The following is an 18286-nucleotide window of genomic DNA, read 5'->3' as shown; positions in this document are numbered from 1 at the left end:
TAATTATTTTCGTTTTCTCAGGAACATGCCAAAGATAGAGTTTTTCATTTAGAACTGATAGCTGTAAGTTCGTATCATTAGTACAGTAAATTGAGTCAGTAAGCAATATATCGTTTACCAAACTTGCTATATTGACTTAGCCGTAATCACGAAAAGATTTGAAAAAAGTATTACTACTGGTAGGCAGCCGATGTTGTAAAAGCATGAATGCATGTTTAGAATTAAGTGCAGGAAAGTTGAACTGGCTGCTCTGAATCACGGAGTCGGTGCAACTAACAAGAGTGTAATCAATATGAGATAGAGAGTTTCGAACCAAGTCGTAGTTCGTAGGAATGTTGTTGTGGAGGACAGAAAGATTGCAGCGACTAAATGCTAATTTAAGACGCAAATACTTTCTATTTTGGGAGTGTATGCAGAAATTACAATAAGTGAGCTAATTATTTGCTTAAAGTAGGTCAGAGCCAACAAACCAATAAACCCTTAATAGGCTATTAAAGTTTTGTGAATACGGTTTTGGCCAAATAGGAAGAGATACGACATATCTGCCATCAGAGTCCTTGCGTTTGGTTCGATTATAATTGTCCTCACTGTGCTGGTACGAAGCAAAGAAGATTTTGCGCCTTGGAACCACTTCTAGCTCTCAAAATCGAAAAAGAGTGTCGTTAAAATTCTTCTCATGGAAGTATTCGACCTTGGTAGAAAATACCGTAAGGTTTCCAGAAGTCTCCATATCATTCGCAGGGACTGGACCTGTAATGACTGGACCTCTGCTCAATTAAAGAACCTAATATATTAGATTGTACTTCTTGCAGAAGAATTCTCAGATATAAGCTCGCTCCTATAAATATATCCACTGGACAACAGTCAAACAAGTTTCTATCTGGCAAACGTGGATTTGGGATTTTGGAGGCACTTCTCTGGCGATGGAAAATGGAGGAAGATCGCCCGATATTGAAGGAACTACTTAAGCAGACTGGTTTATGCCTAAAATTTTAGCCTGGGTGCAAGTGGTCGATAAACCATGACGCTGCTGTAACCTTTCGGTTATTATAGGAGCTGGATACGTAATACCCTGATGAACCAAGTTGACCACTGCTGTGCCCAAGAGAACGGTTCTGTTCTGTGAGGTATGAAATACCTGTCTATTCAAAGTATTGAAAGCCATACGAGAAGATGTTGACGGAAGGGTTGGATTTGAAGTGGTAGACTGAGTTGATTGAGGAATTAAGGTCGAATGTGAATATGTATTCGATGTTGCGACAATACTCGGAGTAGCAATCTAAGGCGAATCATGATGCCGCTAGTATGAAAACTGGTATAGTTCCTTACATCATTACCTCGAGTTGAACAATTAATGCAGTGTTTGTGCCTTTTTGCAAGAGAGTACAGATCTGATGAAAAGCAACACCGTAAAAGGTGAATTTCTTTAAGAGAGAATATGCAATATGACGATCGAGAGAGTGCAGCATTAGTAAAATATGACCTTATGAAATGTAACCTGAAATGTCTCATTGTCTGATTTCTTGCTCGAATCAATTCCCTTTACATTCCTTAGACAAGCAGAAGTTTGGATTCTTTCACTAAGAAAGTTTCCAAAATTTTTCCACGATGACAGCGTAGACTTATCCTTGACACTTTGTTCCCACAGCGTAACCGTATATTTAGGAAGCCTTTGCAAACAAAGAAAAACTAAAGACGGACCCCAATTCTCAGTGACAATGTCATAAAGCTACATAAAAATTCTTCAACAAATTTGGGTAAAACCAACGAAAAATTACGATCTTAAAAAGTTTCAATTTAATCGACATTTTAAAAATTTTTAGAATAAAACAAGAAAAAGTGTGCAAAGTTCGGCCGGGACGAATCTTGGGAACACACCACCATGGATTCTGCTGACAATTTTTGCAAAATAAATTTAGTTGATGGACATAATTTTATTCTTCATAGCAAATTCCTGTCAAACCAACAAAAGTTAAAGCTTCTAGAAACCAAGCAAGGATAGACCGCTTTATATCTGAGCTATATCAAGTTAAGACTGATTGGGACCGTTCTTGGCACAGTCGTTGGAAGTCGTAATAGAACAGCGCATGCAAAATTTAAGGAAAATCGGACAAAAATTGGGGCTTGTAAAGACTCAAGAAGTCAAATTGGCAGATCGGTTTATGTTTGGGATGATTGGGACCGTACAAGGTACAGTTGTTGGATAAACATTGCGGCTTGTTAGGGCTTGTAAGTTAAATCGGAATATTCGTTTATATGGGAGCTATATCAGGTTATAGACCCATTTGGACCGTACTCGGCACAGTTGTTGGAAGTCATATCAGAACAATATGTGCAAAATTTCAGCCAAATCGAAAATTGCGGCTTCTAGGGGCTCAAGAAGTCTATATGGGTGTTATATGGTTGTAGATCGATTAGGACCGTATTTGGTATAGTTGTTGAACATCATACCAGAACACTACATGTTACATTTATATGGGAGCTATATCAGGTTATAGAACGATGTGTACCATACTTGGCACAGTTGTTGGAAGTCATAACAGAACTTTATATGCAAAATTTCAGTCAATTTGGAGTTCAAATCGGGAGATCAGTTTATATCTGGGAGCTATTGTATATCTGGTTATAGCCTGATTTGAACCTTACTTGACACAGTTGTTGAAAGTCATATCAGAACACCATGTGTATGAGCTAAAAAAATAAACTGTTATTTAAATACTATACTGTTGCATTAAATTTTGCAACAGACTTTTTATATTTTATTTAAATCTTTTCTTGCATGTAAAATTCAATTTGTGTTTGTTTATTTGTCGGCTTGTTTGTTTGTTCCGTATAGACACAAAAACGGCTGAAACGATTACTTTGACGATCATGACAATATGGGTCTCAAATGAAAGGTATTCGAGAGTAGATTACGAATATAGTCAGGAAGTAAGAATATGACTTATAATTTATTGGTAACGGAAGGGGCCGGACCCTTCACCGTTACCCCAAAAACACCACCCAAAATCAAAAGTGGACCGATAAGGACAATATGGTTATCAAATGAAAAGTATGCGGCAGTAGATAACGAATCTGGCATACAAATTCATGTCGAAGTGGGGGGTCACCCCACCTACACAAAAACGCTCAAATGGGGCACATTAGCCAATCACGGATATATGTGACTCGGTTTGTTTGTTCTGTATAGACTGAAAAATGGCAGAACCGATTTTCTCGAAATTTTCGCATATTGTGTAGGTTGTAGGGAAGGGAACATAAGTTATATACTTTTTCGGTATCGAAAGGGGAACGGTCCCTCCCCAAAAACACAACCCAAAATTAAAAGTGGACCGATTGGGACATTATTGGTATCAAACGAAGGGTATTGGAGACCCAGCGGCCCCGCAACCCCAAAACTCCTCTAAACAAATTTATTCAAAGTTCATGTGAATATGGGACTCCAATGAAATGTATTAGGCAGTAGATTACAAATATGGCATAAAACATTAGGTCCAAGTAATGGGAGGTCGCCCACCCCCAAACATCCCCAAATGGGCATTTTAGCCAACCATGGCTATATGGGGTTCAAATGGAGGGTATTAGGGAGTAGATTAAGAAATTTAACATTGAAATTTGCGTTCAAGTCTAGGTGGCGCTTTTCCTCCTACAGATTCGTCAAATGGGTTATTTGACCCATTGAGAGTAAACAAGTAAAAGCGTGCTAAGTTCGGCCGGGCCGAATCTTATATACCATCCACCATGGATCGCATTTGTCGAGATCTTTTCCCGGTATCTCTTCTTAGGCAAAAAAGAATATAAGAAAAGAGTTGCTCTGCTATTAAAACGATATCAAAATATGGTCCGGTTCGGACCACAATTAAATTATATGTTGGAGACCTGTGTAAAATTTCAGCCAATTCGTATAAGAATTGCGCCCATTGGGGCTCACGAAGTAAAATAGAGAGAACGATTTATATGGGATCTGTATCGGGCTATAGACCGATTCAGACCATAATAAACACGTTTGTTAATGGTCATGAGAGGATCCATCGTACAAAATTTCAGGCATATCGGATAATAATTGCGACCTCTAGGGGTCAAGAAGTCAAGATCCCAGATCGGTTTATATGGCAGCTATATGAGGTTATGAACCGATTTGAACCTTATTTGACCCAGTTGTTGAAAGTAAAAATAAAATACGTCATGCAAAATTTCAGATAAATCGGATAGGAATTGCGCCCTCTAGAAGCTCAAGAAGTCAAATCCCCAGATCTCTATATGACAGCTATATCAGGTTATGAACCGATTTCAACCATACTTGGCACAGTTGTTGGATATCATAACGAAATACTTCGTGCAAAAATTCATTCAAATCGGATAAGAATTGTGCCCTCTAGAGGGTCAAGAAGTCAAGACCCAAGATCGGTTTATATGGCAGCTATATCAGGTTATGGACCGATTTAAACCATACCTGGCACAATTGTTGGATATAATAACAAAACACGTCGTGCAAAATTTCATTTCAATCGGATAAGAATTGCGCACTCTAGAGGCTCAAGAAGTCAAGACCCCAGTTCGCTATATCAGGTTATGAACCGATTTGAACCATACTAGGCACAGTTGTTGGATATCATAAGAAAACACGTCGTGCAAAGTTTCATTCAGATCGGATAAGAATTGCGCACTCTAGAGGCTCAAGAAGTCAAGACCCAAGATCGGTTTATATGGCAGCTATATCAGGTTATGGACCGATTTAAACCATATCTGGCACAATTGTTGGATATAATAACAAAACACGTCGTGCAAAATTTCATTTCAATCGGATAGGAATTGCGCACTCTAGAGGCTCAAGAAGTCAAGACCCCAGATCGCTATATCAGGTTATGAACCGATTTGAACCATACTAGGCACAGTTGTTGGATATCATAAGAAAACACGTCGTGCAAAGTTTCATTCAGATCGGATAAGAATTGCGCACTCTAGAGGCTCAAGAAGTCAAGACCCAAGATCGGTTTATATGGCAGCTATATCAGGTTATGGACCGATTTAAACCATACCTGGCACAATTGTTGGATATAGTAACAAAACACGTCGTGCAAAATTTCATTTCAATCGGATAGGAATTGCGCACTCTAGAGGCTCAAGAAGTCAAGACCCCAGATCGCTATATCAGGTTATGAACCGATTTGAACCATACTTGGCACAGTTGTTGGATATCATAAGAAAACACGTCGTGCAAAGTTTCATTCAGATCGGATAAGAATTGCGCACTCTAGAGGCTCAAGAAGTCAAGACCTAAGATCGGTTTATATGGCAGCTATATCAAAACATGGACCGATATGGCCCATTTACAATACCAACCGATCTACACTTATAAGAAGTATTTGTGAAAAATTTCAAGCGGCTAGCTTTACTCCTTCGAAAGTTAGCGTGCTTTCGACAGACAGACGGACGGACGGACGGACAGACGGACGGACATGGCTAGATCGACATAAAATGTCACGACGATCAAGAATATACATACTTTATGGGGTCTCAGACGAATATTTCGAGTAGTTACAAACAGAATGACGAAATTAGTATACCCCCCATCTTATGGTGGAGGGTATAAAAACGAATTTGAAATCCCATTTTGGAGGCAAGTGTTTTGGGGTATGTCCTAAAGCACCCCCTAAACTGAACTTCATTTCAGTTGGGAATAAAGAACGAGATTGATAAGTATTTTCAGTGCGAAGTGCCGGTGTCCGCCCCCAGCCCCAAAACACCCTTCAAACGGTTCATATTTAGCGGCCATGGCAAAATGGCGTTCAAATGAAAGGTATTTGAACGCAGCACGAATTAGATATCCATATTTGAGTTGAAATGCCCCCTAAGGGAGAACATTACCACCAGGAACCGAGAAGGAGCAAATTTTCACACATCAATGAGTGCTTTTACAATCAAGTTAAAACTCAATGGTATGGGACCTTTTTTTATAGCCGAGTCCGAACGGCGTCCCGCAGTGCGACCCCTTTTTGGGATAAATTTTTTAAATGAACATGCATGGCATTGTACTATGCAAATGCCGCTAACATTAAGAGGGAATAAACACCGCTTTGTCCGATGTTCTCGCCAGGATTCGAACGCGTTCAGCGTCATAGGCTACAATGGCACGAATTCGATATTGCATTAAGGGCGAAGTGTCCCCACCCTAAAAAGTTTTTAGAGTGTTAAAGAAGGCACAGCGGAGCGGCCCCGGTTCGGCTAGTTCTCTATAAATATATCTTATATGAAAATCGTGTTTTGTTTCTTATTTGGATACATCATGTCTTGAAAATGCATTCCATTGGCCATCCGAGGGAATGGCCCTCGGGTAAAAATAAAATTTAAATGAAATTTTTTCTAAACAAATTTTATTGAAATTTTTCTAAAGACAAAATTTCAGCGTAACATTCTCTAATGACAAAACTTTAGCACAGGCGGTACTCCCTCGAAATTATAATTAAAAGACAAAATTGCATTAAATTTTTTCTAAGGACAACATTTTAATTAAATTTTCTCTAAAGATAAAATTTTTATAAAAAAAAAATTTCAATATAATTTTTCTGAAGACAAAATTTTAATGATTTTTTTAAGGACTAAATTTCAACGAAAGGCAATACAAGTATATAAAAATTTGCCGACCTTCGACATGTCAATTTCCCCCAAAACATGACGGGAAAATTTGTTGTAACTTGTTTCAGTGGTCGGATATTTCCTAACTTGAGCTAGAATTTTTCTAAGGCAGCTCAATTCTTGGATATTTTTCGTCTTTAATGGGTTAATGCCATTTTTTTAAATACCGAATTGTAATGTATTTTTTTTCCAGATATAAAATTTTTGTGAATGTTTTAAACGGAAAGTTATTAAATTTCTTTGAGCCAACATTTTTATGGAATTTTCTCGCAAAAAAAAAATTAAATGAGAATTGTTCCGAAAGACAAACATTTAAGAAAAAAAATTCTATATGCATTTTCTTTCAATTCTTGTTTTATTATTTCAATTGAAAATTTATCTGTATAAAATATATTATTTAAAAAATTTCTTTAAATTAAATACTTTGCTTTTTTCGTTTGTTTCTCTTTCGAGACGAGCTCAATGATCGGAGATTTTCTCTGCAAATGGAAAAGGAAAGCCAGAGATCGCAGCACACCAACTACTATGAGACGCGTTTCGTCTTTGATTAGAAGATTTTTAAACCATATTAGTGTGATGGCTTCAAGGGCCATACGTTGGTATGTTGCATTTGTATCGTATTTATTGCGAAAACGCCTCTATGATACAAATGCCACATTAACCACGACTGACAACCCTGTCCTTTAATTGTACTTTTCCCCGTGCATCAGTTTTCGTGGAATGACAAATTTTTTGTCTGCAACAATTACACTACTTCCGTGGCAAGCACATTATTCTGTGCATCGGTTGGAAGTTGTATTGATGGTGAAATTTTGCTTGTTAGTTCGAAAAACTTTTCCAAAGAATAATTGATAATATTTAATTGTAAATTATTTGAATTACATCAATAATGAAATGAAAAATTTTAAGGACTCGGAAACACATTTTCAAAAGCCCGAAATGATCACCATGGTTAATTTACATTTTAAAATAATTATTTCAAGTAAAACCATGTCTTTATTGAAACTCGACGAGCCAAATTGCATGTTTAAAAAATGTTGGGACTTATAATATTGGGTTGCCCAAAAAGTAATTGCGGATTTTTCATATAGTCGGCGTTGACAAATTTTTTCACAGCTTGTGACTCTGTAATTGCATTCTTTCTTCTGTCAGTTACTTTTAGCCTGCTTTAGAAAAAAGGTGTAAAAAAAGTATATTTGATTAAAGTTCATTCTAAGCTTTATTAAAAATGCATTTACTTTCTTTTAAAAAATCCGCAATTACTTTTTGGGCAACCCAATAGATGGATGCTAGTTTTACCGGACATCTTTCCATCAATAACGTATTTGCGGTCGATTTTAATTAAGTTCGAAGAAGAAATTAGCGACACCATTAAGGCATAAAATAGATGGTTCTCGTAAAAATTTGTCGAAATATTTTACCGGTATAGTTGACTAATGTTTTCAGTTTGCGTAAAATTTTATGGAAATAGGTTAGGTTTAAGTGGCCGCCTGCCATTAGACTCACTTATGCCATGTCTACATTAACTCGTTTTGCTTATGCCGTTTTGAAAAACTTTTCAACCGTTCACGCTAGTTGAGATGTTTTGGAAATTACATTTTTCATGACTACAACACAAATGTCATAACACCCAATTGTTAAGATTTATTGTCTCTTGCTTCTGCTGAAAAATGTTGTTTGTTTTAGAATTTTTTAGGAAGAAACTTGATTGTTAGTTTTTGACATTATTCAGGGCTGTGTTTACTAAACACAATTTAAGCACTTATTTGGGCTCACATGCTTTGAACGACTCGTTTTTGTGGTAAACGAGTCGTTTTGCCCTTAAAAAGTGTAAAGAAAAACGAGACATTTTCAGAGCATTATAAAAGGAAAACGAGTCCTTTGACGTTTTCGTCCATTGTAAAACCACAGAAACAGAAGAAGGAAGATGCCTTCTAGTTCCTACCGTTGAACCATACAGATCGCTTTAAAAAACCCCAACAACTCGCGAACCTTCACATCCGCTAAATCAGACAGGTTCTCATAGATATAATAACCTACACACACACAGCTTCTGCGAAAGTCCTTAATGGCAACCTTAGTCTGTCAGCATGTTTTCCGATAAGGCAGTGACCTATCATGACGGATACATTGACTGAGACGGGTGTTCTAAAAATATTGTGTTCGGATAAACATTATTAAAATTTTATGTTTGGAAATTTTTATTAATAAAGGGTGATTTTTTTGAGGTTAGGATTTTCATGCATTAGTATTTGACAGATCACGTGGGATTTCAGACATGGTGTCAAAGAGAAAGATGCTCAGTATGCTTTGACATTTCATCATGAATAGACTTACTAACGAGCAACGCTTGCAAATCATTGAATTTTATTACCAAAATCAGTGTTCGGTTCGAAATGTGTTCAAATTTTGACAAATTTTGTTCAGCGATGAGGCTCATTTCTGGGTGAAGAGCAACCAGAAGCCGTTCAAGAACTGCCCATGCATCCCGAAAAATGCACTGTTTGATGTGGTTTGTACGCTGGTGGAATCATTGGACCGTATTTTTTCAAAGATGCTGTTGGACGCAACGTTACGGTGAATGAACACATTTCGAACCGAACACTGATTTTGGTAATAAAATTCAATGATTTGCAAGCGTTGCTCGTTAGTAAGTCTATTCATGATGAAATGTCAAAGCATACTGAGCATCTTTCTCTTTGACACCATGTCTGAAATCCCACGTGATCTGTCAAATACTAATGCATGAAAATCCTAACCTCAAAAAAATCACCCTTTAGTACGAAAGTACGAACAAATTTCTTAAATAAAAGCTCACCAAAATATGATACAGGGAACCAAGTTGTGTAAAAGTCATCACTCAACTGCGTATTCAGTAAGGATTCTTCGTTTCTACCTGGCAAGTCAATTTAGATTTTGCTCACGTTGTTGAACGAATGAATGATCATTGAAACACTAAAGCAAGTAAGAGCGTGTTGAGTTCGGCCAGGCCGAATCTTATATACCCTCCACCATGGATCGCATTTGTCGAGTTCTATGTGCAGTATCTCTTTTTAGTCAAACAAAGAATATTGAATAAGAACTGTTGTGCTATTGGAGCTATATCAAGTTATAGTCCTATTCGGACAAAAAAAAAATGCTGAACATTGTAGAAGTCATTGTGTAATATTTCAGTTCATTCGGGTAAGAATTGCGCCCTGTAGGGGCTCAAGAAGCAAAATCGGGAGATCGGTTTATATGGGAGCTGTATCAAGCTATTGATCATGATGAATGATCATTAGCTTGATATGATCAATGGTCATGAGAGAAGCCGTTGTACAAAATTTCTGCCAAATCGGATGAGAATTGCGCCCCCCTCAAAACGTGGACTGATATAGCCCATCTACAATTCCAACAGACCTACACTAATAAGAAGTATTTGTGCAAAATTTCAAGCGGCTAGCTTTACTCCTTCGAAAGTTAGCATTCTTTCGACAGACAGAACGGATTAAGAATATATGTCATGACGATCAAGATATATATTTTATGGGGTCTTGGAAGAATATTTCGAAGAGGATATAACAAGTAAAAGCGTGCGAAGTTCGGCCAAGAGGAATCTTTTATATTATACCCTCCACCATGGTTCGCATTTGTCGAGTTCTTTGCCCGGTATCTCTTTGTTGGCAAACACAGGATATTGGATAAGAATTGAATGCTATTGGAGCTATTCAAGTTATACGCTTTAGGGGCTCAAGAAAAAAAATCTTAAGATCGGTTTATTTGGGAGCTGTATCAAGCTATAGACCGATTCAGACCATACTTAACACGTATGTTGAAGGTCTTGGGAGAAGCCGTTGTACAAAATCGGATAAGAATTGCGCCCTCTATAGGCTTAAGAAGTATAATCGCGAGATCGGTTTATATGGGAACTTTATAATGTTATGAACTAATTTCGTATTTGTCATAGTTATTGTGAGACAAAACTTGCAAAATATGCAAACTTGCAGACAAATCGGATAATAAGTGCGCCTTCTAGAGGCTCAAAAAGTCAAGATCACCCATCGGTTAATATGGCAGCCAGGGACGTACCCAGGGGGGGGGGGGCTCTCGGGCCCGAGAAAGACAAACCCATTACGCTGACCTTCGATTCCGTTGTCTGATTTTGATAAAATTTTATAAATTCATAATTTATAGAATTTATGTTGACGTTGCAATTTTTTTTAAATATTTGAAAAAAAAAAACAAGTAAAAGCTTGCTAAGTTCGGCCGGGCCGAATCTCATATACCCTCCACCATGGATCGCATTTGTCGAGTTCTTTTCCCGGCATCTCTTCTTAGGCGAAAAAAAGGATATAAGAAAAGATTTGCTCTGCTATTAGAGCGATATTAAGATATTGTCCGGTTTGGACCACAATTAAATTATATTTATGTTGGAGACCTGTGTAAAATGTCAGCCAATTCGAATAAGAATTGCGCTCTTTGTGGGCTCAAGAAGTAAAATAGAGAGATCGATTTATATGGGAGCTGCATCGGGCTATAGACCGATTCAGACCATAATAAACACGTATGTTAATGGTCATGAGAGAATACGTCGTACAAAATTTCAGGCAAATCGGATAATAATTGCGATCTCTAGAGGCTCAAGAAGTCAAGATCCCAGATCGGTTTATATGGCAGCTAAATCGTCGGGCTCAAGAAGTCAAGACCCCAGATCGGTTTATATGGCAGCTATATCAGGTTATGAACCGATTTGAAACATACTTGGCACAGTTGTTGGATATCATAACAAAACACGTCGTGCAAAATTTCATTCCAATCGGATAAGAATTGCGCACTCTAGAGGCTCAAGAAGTCAAGACCCCAGATCGGTTTATATGGCAGCTGTATCAGGTTATAAACCGATTTGAACCATACTTGGCACAGTTGTTGGATATCATAACAAGAATTGCGCACTCTAGAGGCTCAAGAAGTCAAGACCCAAGAAGTATTTGTGCAAAATTTCAAGCGGCTAGCTTTACTCCTTCGGAAGTTAGCGTGCTTTCGACAGACAGACGGACGGACGGACATGGCTAGATCGACATAAAATTTCACGACGATCAAGAATATATATACTTTATGGGGTCTCAGACGAATATTTCGAGTAGTTACAATCAGAATGACGAAATTAGTATACCCCCCATCTTATGGTGGAGGGTATAAAAAATATTTTTATTTCCTAAGCCCCTACAACAAAAAAGTAATTTTCTTAATATTTTATGACCAATTAGCGAAGAAAGATCGATTTATTGATTTTGGTATAAAATCGCACCTGCTGTCGAAGAAAGTAGGATTATTGTCATAAATTTATTTTTTTTTATTTAGGAACGATCAAATGCAACAATTCATTAAAACGGATTCCAATGAAATAACTTATTTTAAGGAATTGAAAACACAATTTTAAAACCCCGAAATGATCGCCCAGAATAATTTACATTTCGTGATTAAGGGACGAAAATGGAAGTAAAAATTCGTTAGTTCTGTTGGCATGTATTTTGTAATTTGAGAACAGTGATTGAAAAATTTTTAAATTTATTTGAAAAATTTTTAAATTTACTTTTCAAATTTTTGATTTTCTTCTAAAATAAATTGGTTTTGGAAAAATTTTGAGAATAATAATTTCTTTATGAGTTTTGTACGAAAATCTTCTATGAAATTCGACTGAGCATACTCATAATCAAAACGCATGGCAGTAACAGGCAACCATAAATAATAGGATAACATTCCACAGGTCACGCGTACGTGGTTAAACAAACAAAAACATCCAACAGCAGGGAACATAAAGCAAGCAAGTGATTTTTATATGTCCCGATGGAAGTGCAGTTCATGCAGCATAGTCCAATAAAAGAATAAATGGGGGCACAGGTAGATTTAAGGAAGTTTCATGTCTGAGATGTCGACCAGTAGGCCACTGTTTCCATTAAGAAACAGGAGCATTCTTCATTCCATAATCATATTTCATGCGATATACACATAGAGAAATTAGTCTGCTGATATTCAATTTAAAATTTTAAACATACAAAAGTGTTGAACTTTTTAACAACAATTGAGGCATATGCTATACATTAATAAAACTGTTCGCCGTAGGCGGTAAAAAGGAAACCAAAAAACAAATGAAAAGCAAGTTGGTTTGTTGGTTGTAAATTTAAAAAGTTTACCTTAAAGCCAAACGATCCAAACGATCGCGAATTCCAAGAACGACTAAATTAATATTTTAAGATGGAGAAAGGTGGAGACAAGAAAATAATTAAAAAAGGACCAAGTACTCGGTGAAATCTATGTAAAAAATTCTGCAATTTTGTAGCAAAAATAAACACAGATTTCACCGAGAAAAAGAACTAGGGTTGCCGACACGCAAAACAACCTGTTACAAATTTACCGAATAAAGAAATTAACCGAAATAACAATTTTAGGCGTTAATTTTTTGTTTAAAAGGGTAAATATAATAGTTTTAGTTATTTTGTTTGCTGTTATTTGAAATCGTTCAAAAACTAGCAAATTGTAGAAAATTGGATATATGCTTGTAAAATTCAAAGATAAGATGGAATACAACAATTTTTGAAATGTTTATGATATTTTTTAGTTTTTTACTATTTCAAAACAGCAGAAAATTTTTGCTGTTTTAGCAAAATATTACTGCTGTTATAAAATTGAGGAGCGAGCTAATCCACCTATCGAAACATACACCATTGGATGCCTATTTCATGTGTGCAAGGAATTTGTTGAACTAGTAGTATCTTTTCATAATATTCCGCAAATTAAAATCTTCTCTTCTAACATAAATTTTTCTGGCCTTTAGATGGACTTCCTTTGGAAAATGCCTAAAGTGATCAAATAGTGACCGACTAGAAAGGCTAACTTAAATCTTCTTATAAATAAAAACAAATTTGTGTTTCGACTCAAAAACGGCTAGATCGATTTTCTTAAAATTTCCACAGATGGCGCATTATCAACCCGTGGTGAAAATAGGGTACATCATTTTTTACCCTAATTTCAGAAACGCCAGATCTCGGAGATGTTGATGCGATTTAAGCGAAATTTTGTGTGCTGTCTTATAGGGACCAAAATACAAAAATTTGAATGAGGTACCTAGTGGGCCGCCCCATCCCCAAAACCTACCAAATATATATCTTATATGTAAAAACCAATTTGCGTTTGTTTATTTGTTTGTCTGTTTCGTATAGACTCAAAAACGGCTGAACCGATTTTCTTGAAATTTTCACAGATGGTGCATAATGATCCCGTGGTGAAAATAGGACACCACATTTTTTGATATCTGAAGGGGGCGGATCCTCCCCCTACTCTTATTTTCGGAAACTCCAGATCTCGGAGATAGGTGGTGCGATTTAAATTTTGTGGGCTCTCTTATAGTAATCTAAAAACAAAAAATTGGTATCCAAATTGTGGATGGGGTACATAGGGGGGACGCCGAATATATGGGACTCAACTGAAATGAATTTACGAGTAGAATACGAATCTGATATCAAAATGTGCGACCAAGTGTTGGTTGGGCCGCCCCTCCCTAAAAACACCCCCAAACAGGACTAATTTACTGACCATCGCAATATGGCGTTCAAATAGCAGGTATTTGAGTGTAGAATTCGAATATGATATTCAAATGTGGATCCCCTCCCCAAAAACAACCCCCAAAGAGCACAAATTTACTAGCATAGCAAAATGGGACTCAAATGAATGGGGTTTGTAAGTACCCCACGAATCCACGAATATTAATATTCGGGAAGAAGTTTCTATGGGACCTATCTATCTTAGGAAGTATTTGCTGACCATTGCAATATGGGGCTCAAATAAGAGGTATTTTAGAGTAGAATACAAAGCTCTTATATACTTTCAGAGAAAGTCAATGAATGACCGCCCCATCCCCAAACCGGACATGTTTGCCCACTATGCAAATATGGGGCGCAAATTAAAGGTATTTTGGAGTAGACCACGAATCTGATATCATCATTCGGGACCAACTGCCTAGGGGACGTCCCACCCCCATAACAACCTCCAAATAGGATGTATTTGCTCACCATGACAATTTAGGTCTTAAAGAGAGTGGAGTTCTCCACAAAGCGGACATATTTGTTGACTTTTGCAGTAAGGGGTTTAAATGAATGATATTTGAGATTAGAAAACGAATTTGATATCTAACTTTAAGTCCAAGGGCAATATGGGGTTCAAATAAATGATATTGAGAGTAGAGCACGATGCTGATTTATTTTCAGGGCTAAGAGTTTGGGAGACAACCCCACTCCCCAAAACACACCTAAATCGGACATATTTGCCGACCAGGTCAATGTGGGGCTCAAATGAAAAGTATTGGGGAGTAGAGCACGAAATTGATAGCCATTTTCGGGACCAATTTTCTGACGGTCTACTCCTTCCCAGAAACACCTCACAAACAGCAATTATTTATTGACCACCGTAATATGGGGCTCAAGTAAAAGTATTTGGGAGTAGAAAGAGTATAAATTTACCAACCAAATGAAAGGAATTCGAGATTAGAAAACGTATATGATAACCAATTTTTGGGTACGCCTCATCCCATAAACTTCCCTCGAACCAATGGCAATATGGGGTTAAATTAAATGGTATTTGAGAGAAGAGCACGATACGGATATTTTTCAGGGCCAAGTGTCTGGGGACCAACTCACCCCGAAAACACCCATAAATCGGACATACTTATTTACGGGTCAAGGTAATATACGACTCAAATGAAAGGTATTTGGAAGTAGATCACGAAATTCATACCCACTTTCGGGACCACGTTTCGGGTGTCCACACCACCACCTAAATCCACCAACCGCCGACTGGCTCCCATTCTTACTCCCGAAATCCCCATGAGAATATCGAGCTTAAATAAAGTCTCTTAAGAATGGAGTACATCTAACTTCCAAACTCAAATGACCCTAAACCCGTTGAGCGAATTCATAAATCAGTAAAGATCATTTGGGATTCAGATGAAGGCATTTTAATTTTTTAATTGTTAGCCAAGCGATATACATACAAATACTATTTTTGTACAATGGTATTTCACTAAAAGCTCTTTAATTGTCGAAAATAAGTATTTAAAGGATGATTTTGTTCCAATCAGGATAATATGGGACTCAAATGAAAGGTATTTAAGAATAGAAAACGTATCTGATATCCACTTGTTGGACCAAGTGTTTGAAGGACAACCTCAACTCCCAAAACACACCCAAATGTTTGCCGTTAAAATGGAAGGTATTTGGGCGTAGATCACGAATCTGATATCAACATTCGGGACCAACTGTCTAGGGAACATTTCACCCCCCTAACAACCCCCAAATAGGACGTATTTGCTCACCATAAAAATTTGGGTCTTAAAGAGCGTGGAGATTGATATTGATAGTTTTTAGTGCCCATACCCCAAACCGGACATATTTGCTGGTTTTTGCAAAAAGGTATTTGAGATTAGAAAACTAATTTGATATTCAATTTTGAGGCTAATGGCAATATGGGGTTCAAATAAATGATATTCGGGAGTAGGGAACGTGCTGATATATTTTTAGGGCTAAGTGTTTGGAGGCCCCCCCCACTCTCCCGAAATCGGACGTATTTACCGACCATGTCAATATGGGGCTCAAATAAAAAGTATTGGGGAGTACAGAACGATATTAATACCCACATTCGGGAGTCCACACTGGGGGTCCACACCACCCCATGAACCCACCACTCCCAAAATCCTTATGGGAATATCGGTCTCAAGTAAATTCTTAAGTAACCTTAAACCCTCCAAACAATTCACACACCAATAAAGATAATATGGGAGTCCACACCACCCCCTGAATCCACCAACCACCACCCTGGGGGCCTTCCCACGGGCTTCCATCGGGCTCAAATAAATTCTTTTAAGAATGGAGTACATCTAACATCCAAACTCAAATGATCCTAAACCCTTCAAGCAAATTCATAGACCAATAAAGATAATATGGGATTCAGGCATTTATATTGTTACTCGTATACTGGTAGAGCTTTTAGTTTTTCACAAAATGCTCTTCAAATGTGGAATATAAATATTCAAAGGATTATTTTGTTCTATATAAAGTAAAAGTGGCGCAGCGGAGAGGGCCCGGTTCGGTTAGTAGTACATAAAATAAAACAAAAACAACATTTTTTTTGTCAGTTCAGCAGTAATATTTTCTCAAAATTTTGCATTTAAAAAAAAACAGATTTTATTAGTAGAAGTAGCAGACGAAAACAACATTAATGTCGGCTTTCCCATTTTCAGTAGACAACAACTGTTGTTTTAGCAAATATTTTTGCTATTTGCGTTGAGTGTACTGCTGTTCCATTTTCACGAGACAAAAACCGTTGTTTAGCAATCATTTCTGCTGTTTTCACTAACAAAAATCTTTTAATGTATTTTTAATTAATGTCACCCTTCAAGTATTTGGGCATTATCTACATATGTGCTAATGTAACTTTATGACTAGACTATGACGTTGCGCTTTGCTAAAAGCATCCTAATTTAGTAACTCATTGCAATTTTTCTATTTTAGAATTTGAAAAATCAAATAATGACAACAAACCTTTGGGTGGAGCAATCGTGGTACGATTATAAATTAAGATGGGAGCCAAAGGAATACGGAGGCGTACATATGTTGCATGTTCCTTCTGATCATATATGGAGACCAGACATTGTTCTTTATAACAAGTAAGTATAATCGCTTAAAATCTTCGTTTTCATATAAGAAATCATTGTATGATTCGTAACTCCGCATGAATAATTGAGAATGGCATATAATTGAAAAACTTCTGGAGAGGGTAAACCATTCATCCATATGAACATACATATAAGAGTGAGAAGAGAACAACAAAAATTTCGTTAGGAAATCTGCAGTCTATATACATATATATATATATATATATGTGTGTATATATATATACATATATATATAGAAAAGACTTCATCGCGAATTTCAAAATGTATCCTTATCAACAATAATTGTGCAGCAATTCTTTTGTTAAATAAAAAATGTGGTTTTAAAATATAAACATTTGAAATGAATGACATTTATAAATTTTTTTTAAATCTTAAACTTACAATAAAATTCGTATAAGAAAGGAAAAACAAAATAGCAAAGAGGAAAGCCGAAACATATTGAAAATAGCATACTATGGGAATTTATATTCCAGAGAAATGGTTTAAATTCCAATCAAACGATCAACGCCAATAAAAAAACTTGCATATATGTATAAATGACAAACAGCATCTTTAAGGCCGAAAGCTATTCTTCCAAATTAAATAGTGTTTTAGTGTCAATCCGCTTCAACTTCCACAAACTTTTTGTTTAGTGTTTTCTTTATGTTTTTTATTTGTGTGTTTGCTTTACATATACATTTGTACATAACACAATGACTTCTATATCTTTCCAAAATTTGATGCAATTTATTTTGGAAAAACTCAGTAAAAAACCAGTAAGGAAAGGCCACCCTACACCACCTAGTGCATGTAGTACTTTTTATATGTAAAACTTTTCTCGAAATCTAGTCAGACTTTAATTTGGATACCAATTGAAATAGCAATTTAGAACCTTGTAAGATTTTCCTACCATAGGACCAAAGATTTGGTTTTCCACATCTTTAAAAGGCCATATCGGAATTATAT

General features: G+C 36.7%; 1 protein-coding gene across 1 annotated transcript in view; it reads left to right on the top strand.

Annotated features, from left to right (window-relative positions):
- LOC106084234 (acetylcholine receptor subunit alpha-like) overlaps positions 1-18286 on the top strand; it is a 245542-nt gene that overhangs the window by 37985 nt on the left and 189271 nt on the right. Inside the window, exon 3 of the mRNA XM_059361670.1 lies at positions 17178-17332. Within this exon, the coding sequence (XP_059217653.1) occupies positions 17178-17332 (155 nt within the window). The remainder of the gene's footprint in view (positions 1-17177; positions 17333-18286) is intronic.

The sequence above is a fragment of the Stomoxys calcitrans genome, chromosome 2 (genome assembly GCF_963082655.1).
Source record: "Stomoxys calcitrans chromosome 2, idStoCalc2.1, whole genome shotgun sequence".
NCBI classification, from domain to species: Eukaryota; Metazoa; Arthropoda; class Insecta; order Diptera; family Muscidae; genus Stomoxys; species Stomoxys calcitrans.
The sequence above is the reverse complement of the archived record's forward strand: the minus strand, read 5'-3'. Positions and strand labels throughout refer to the sequence as shown.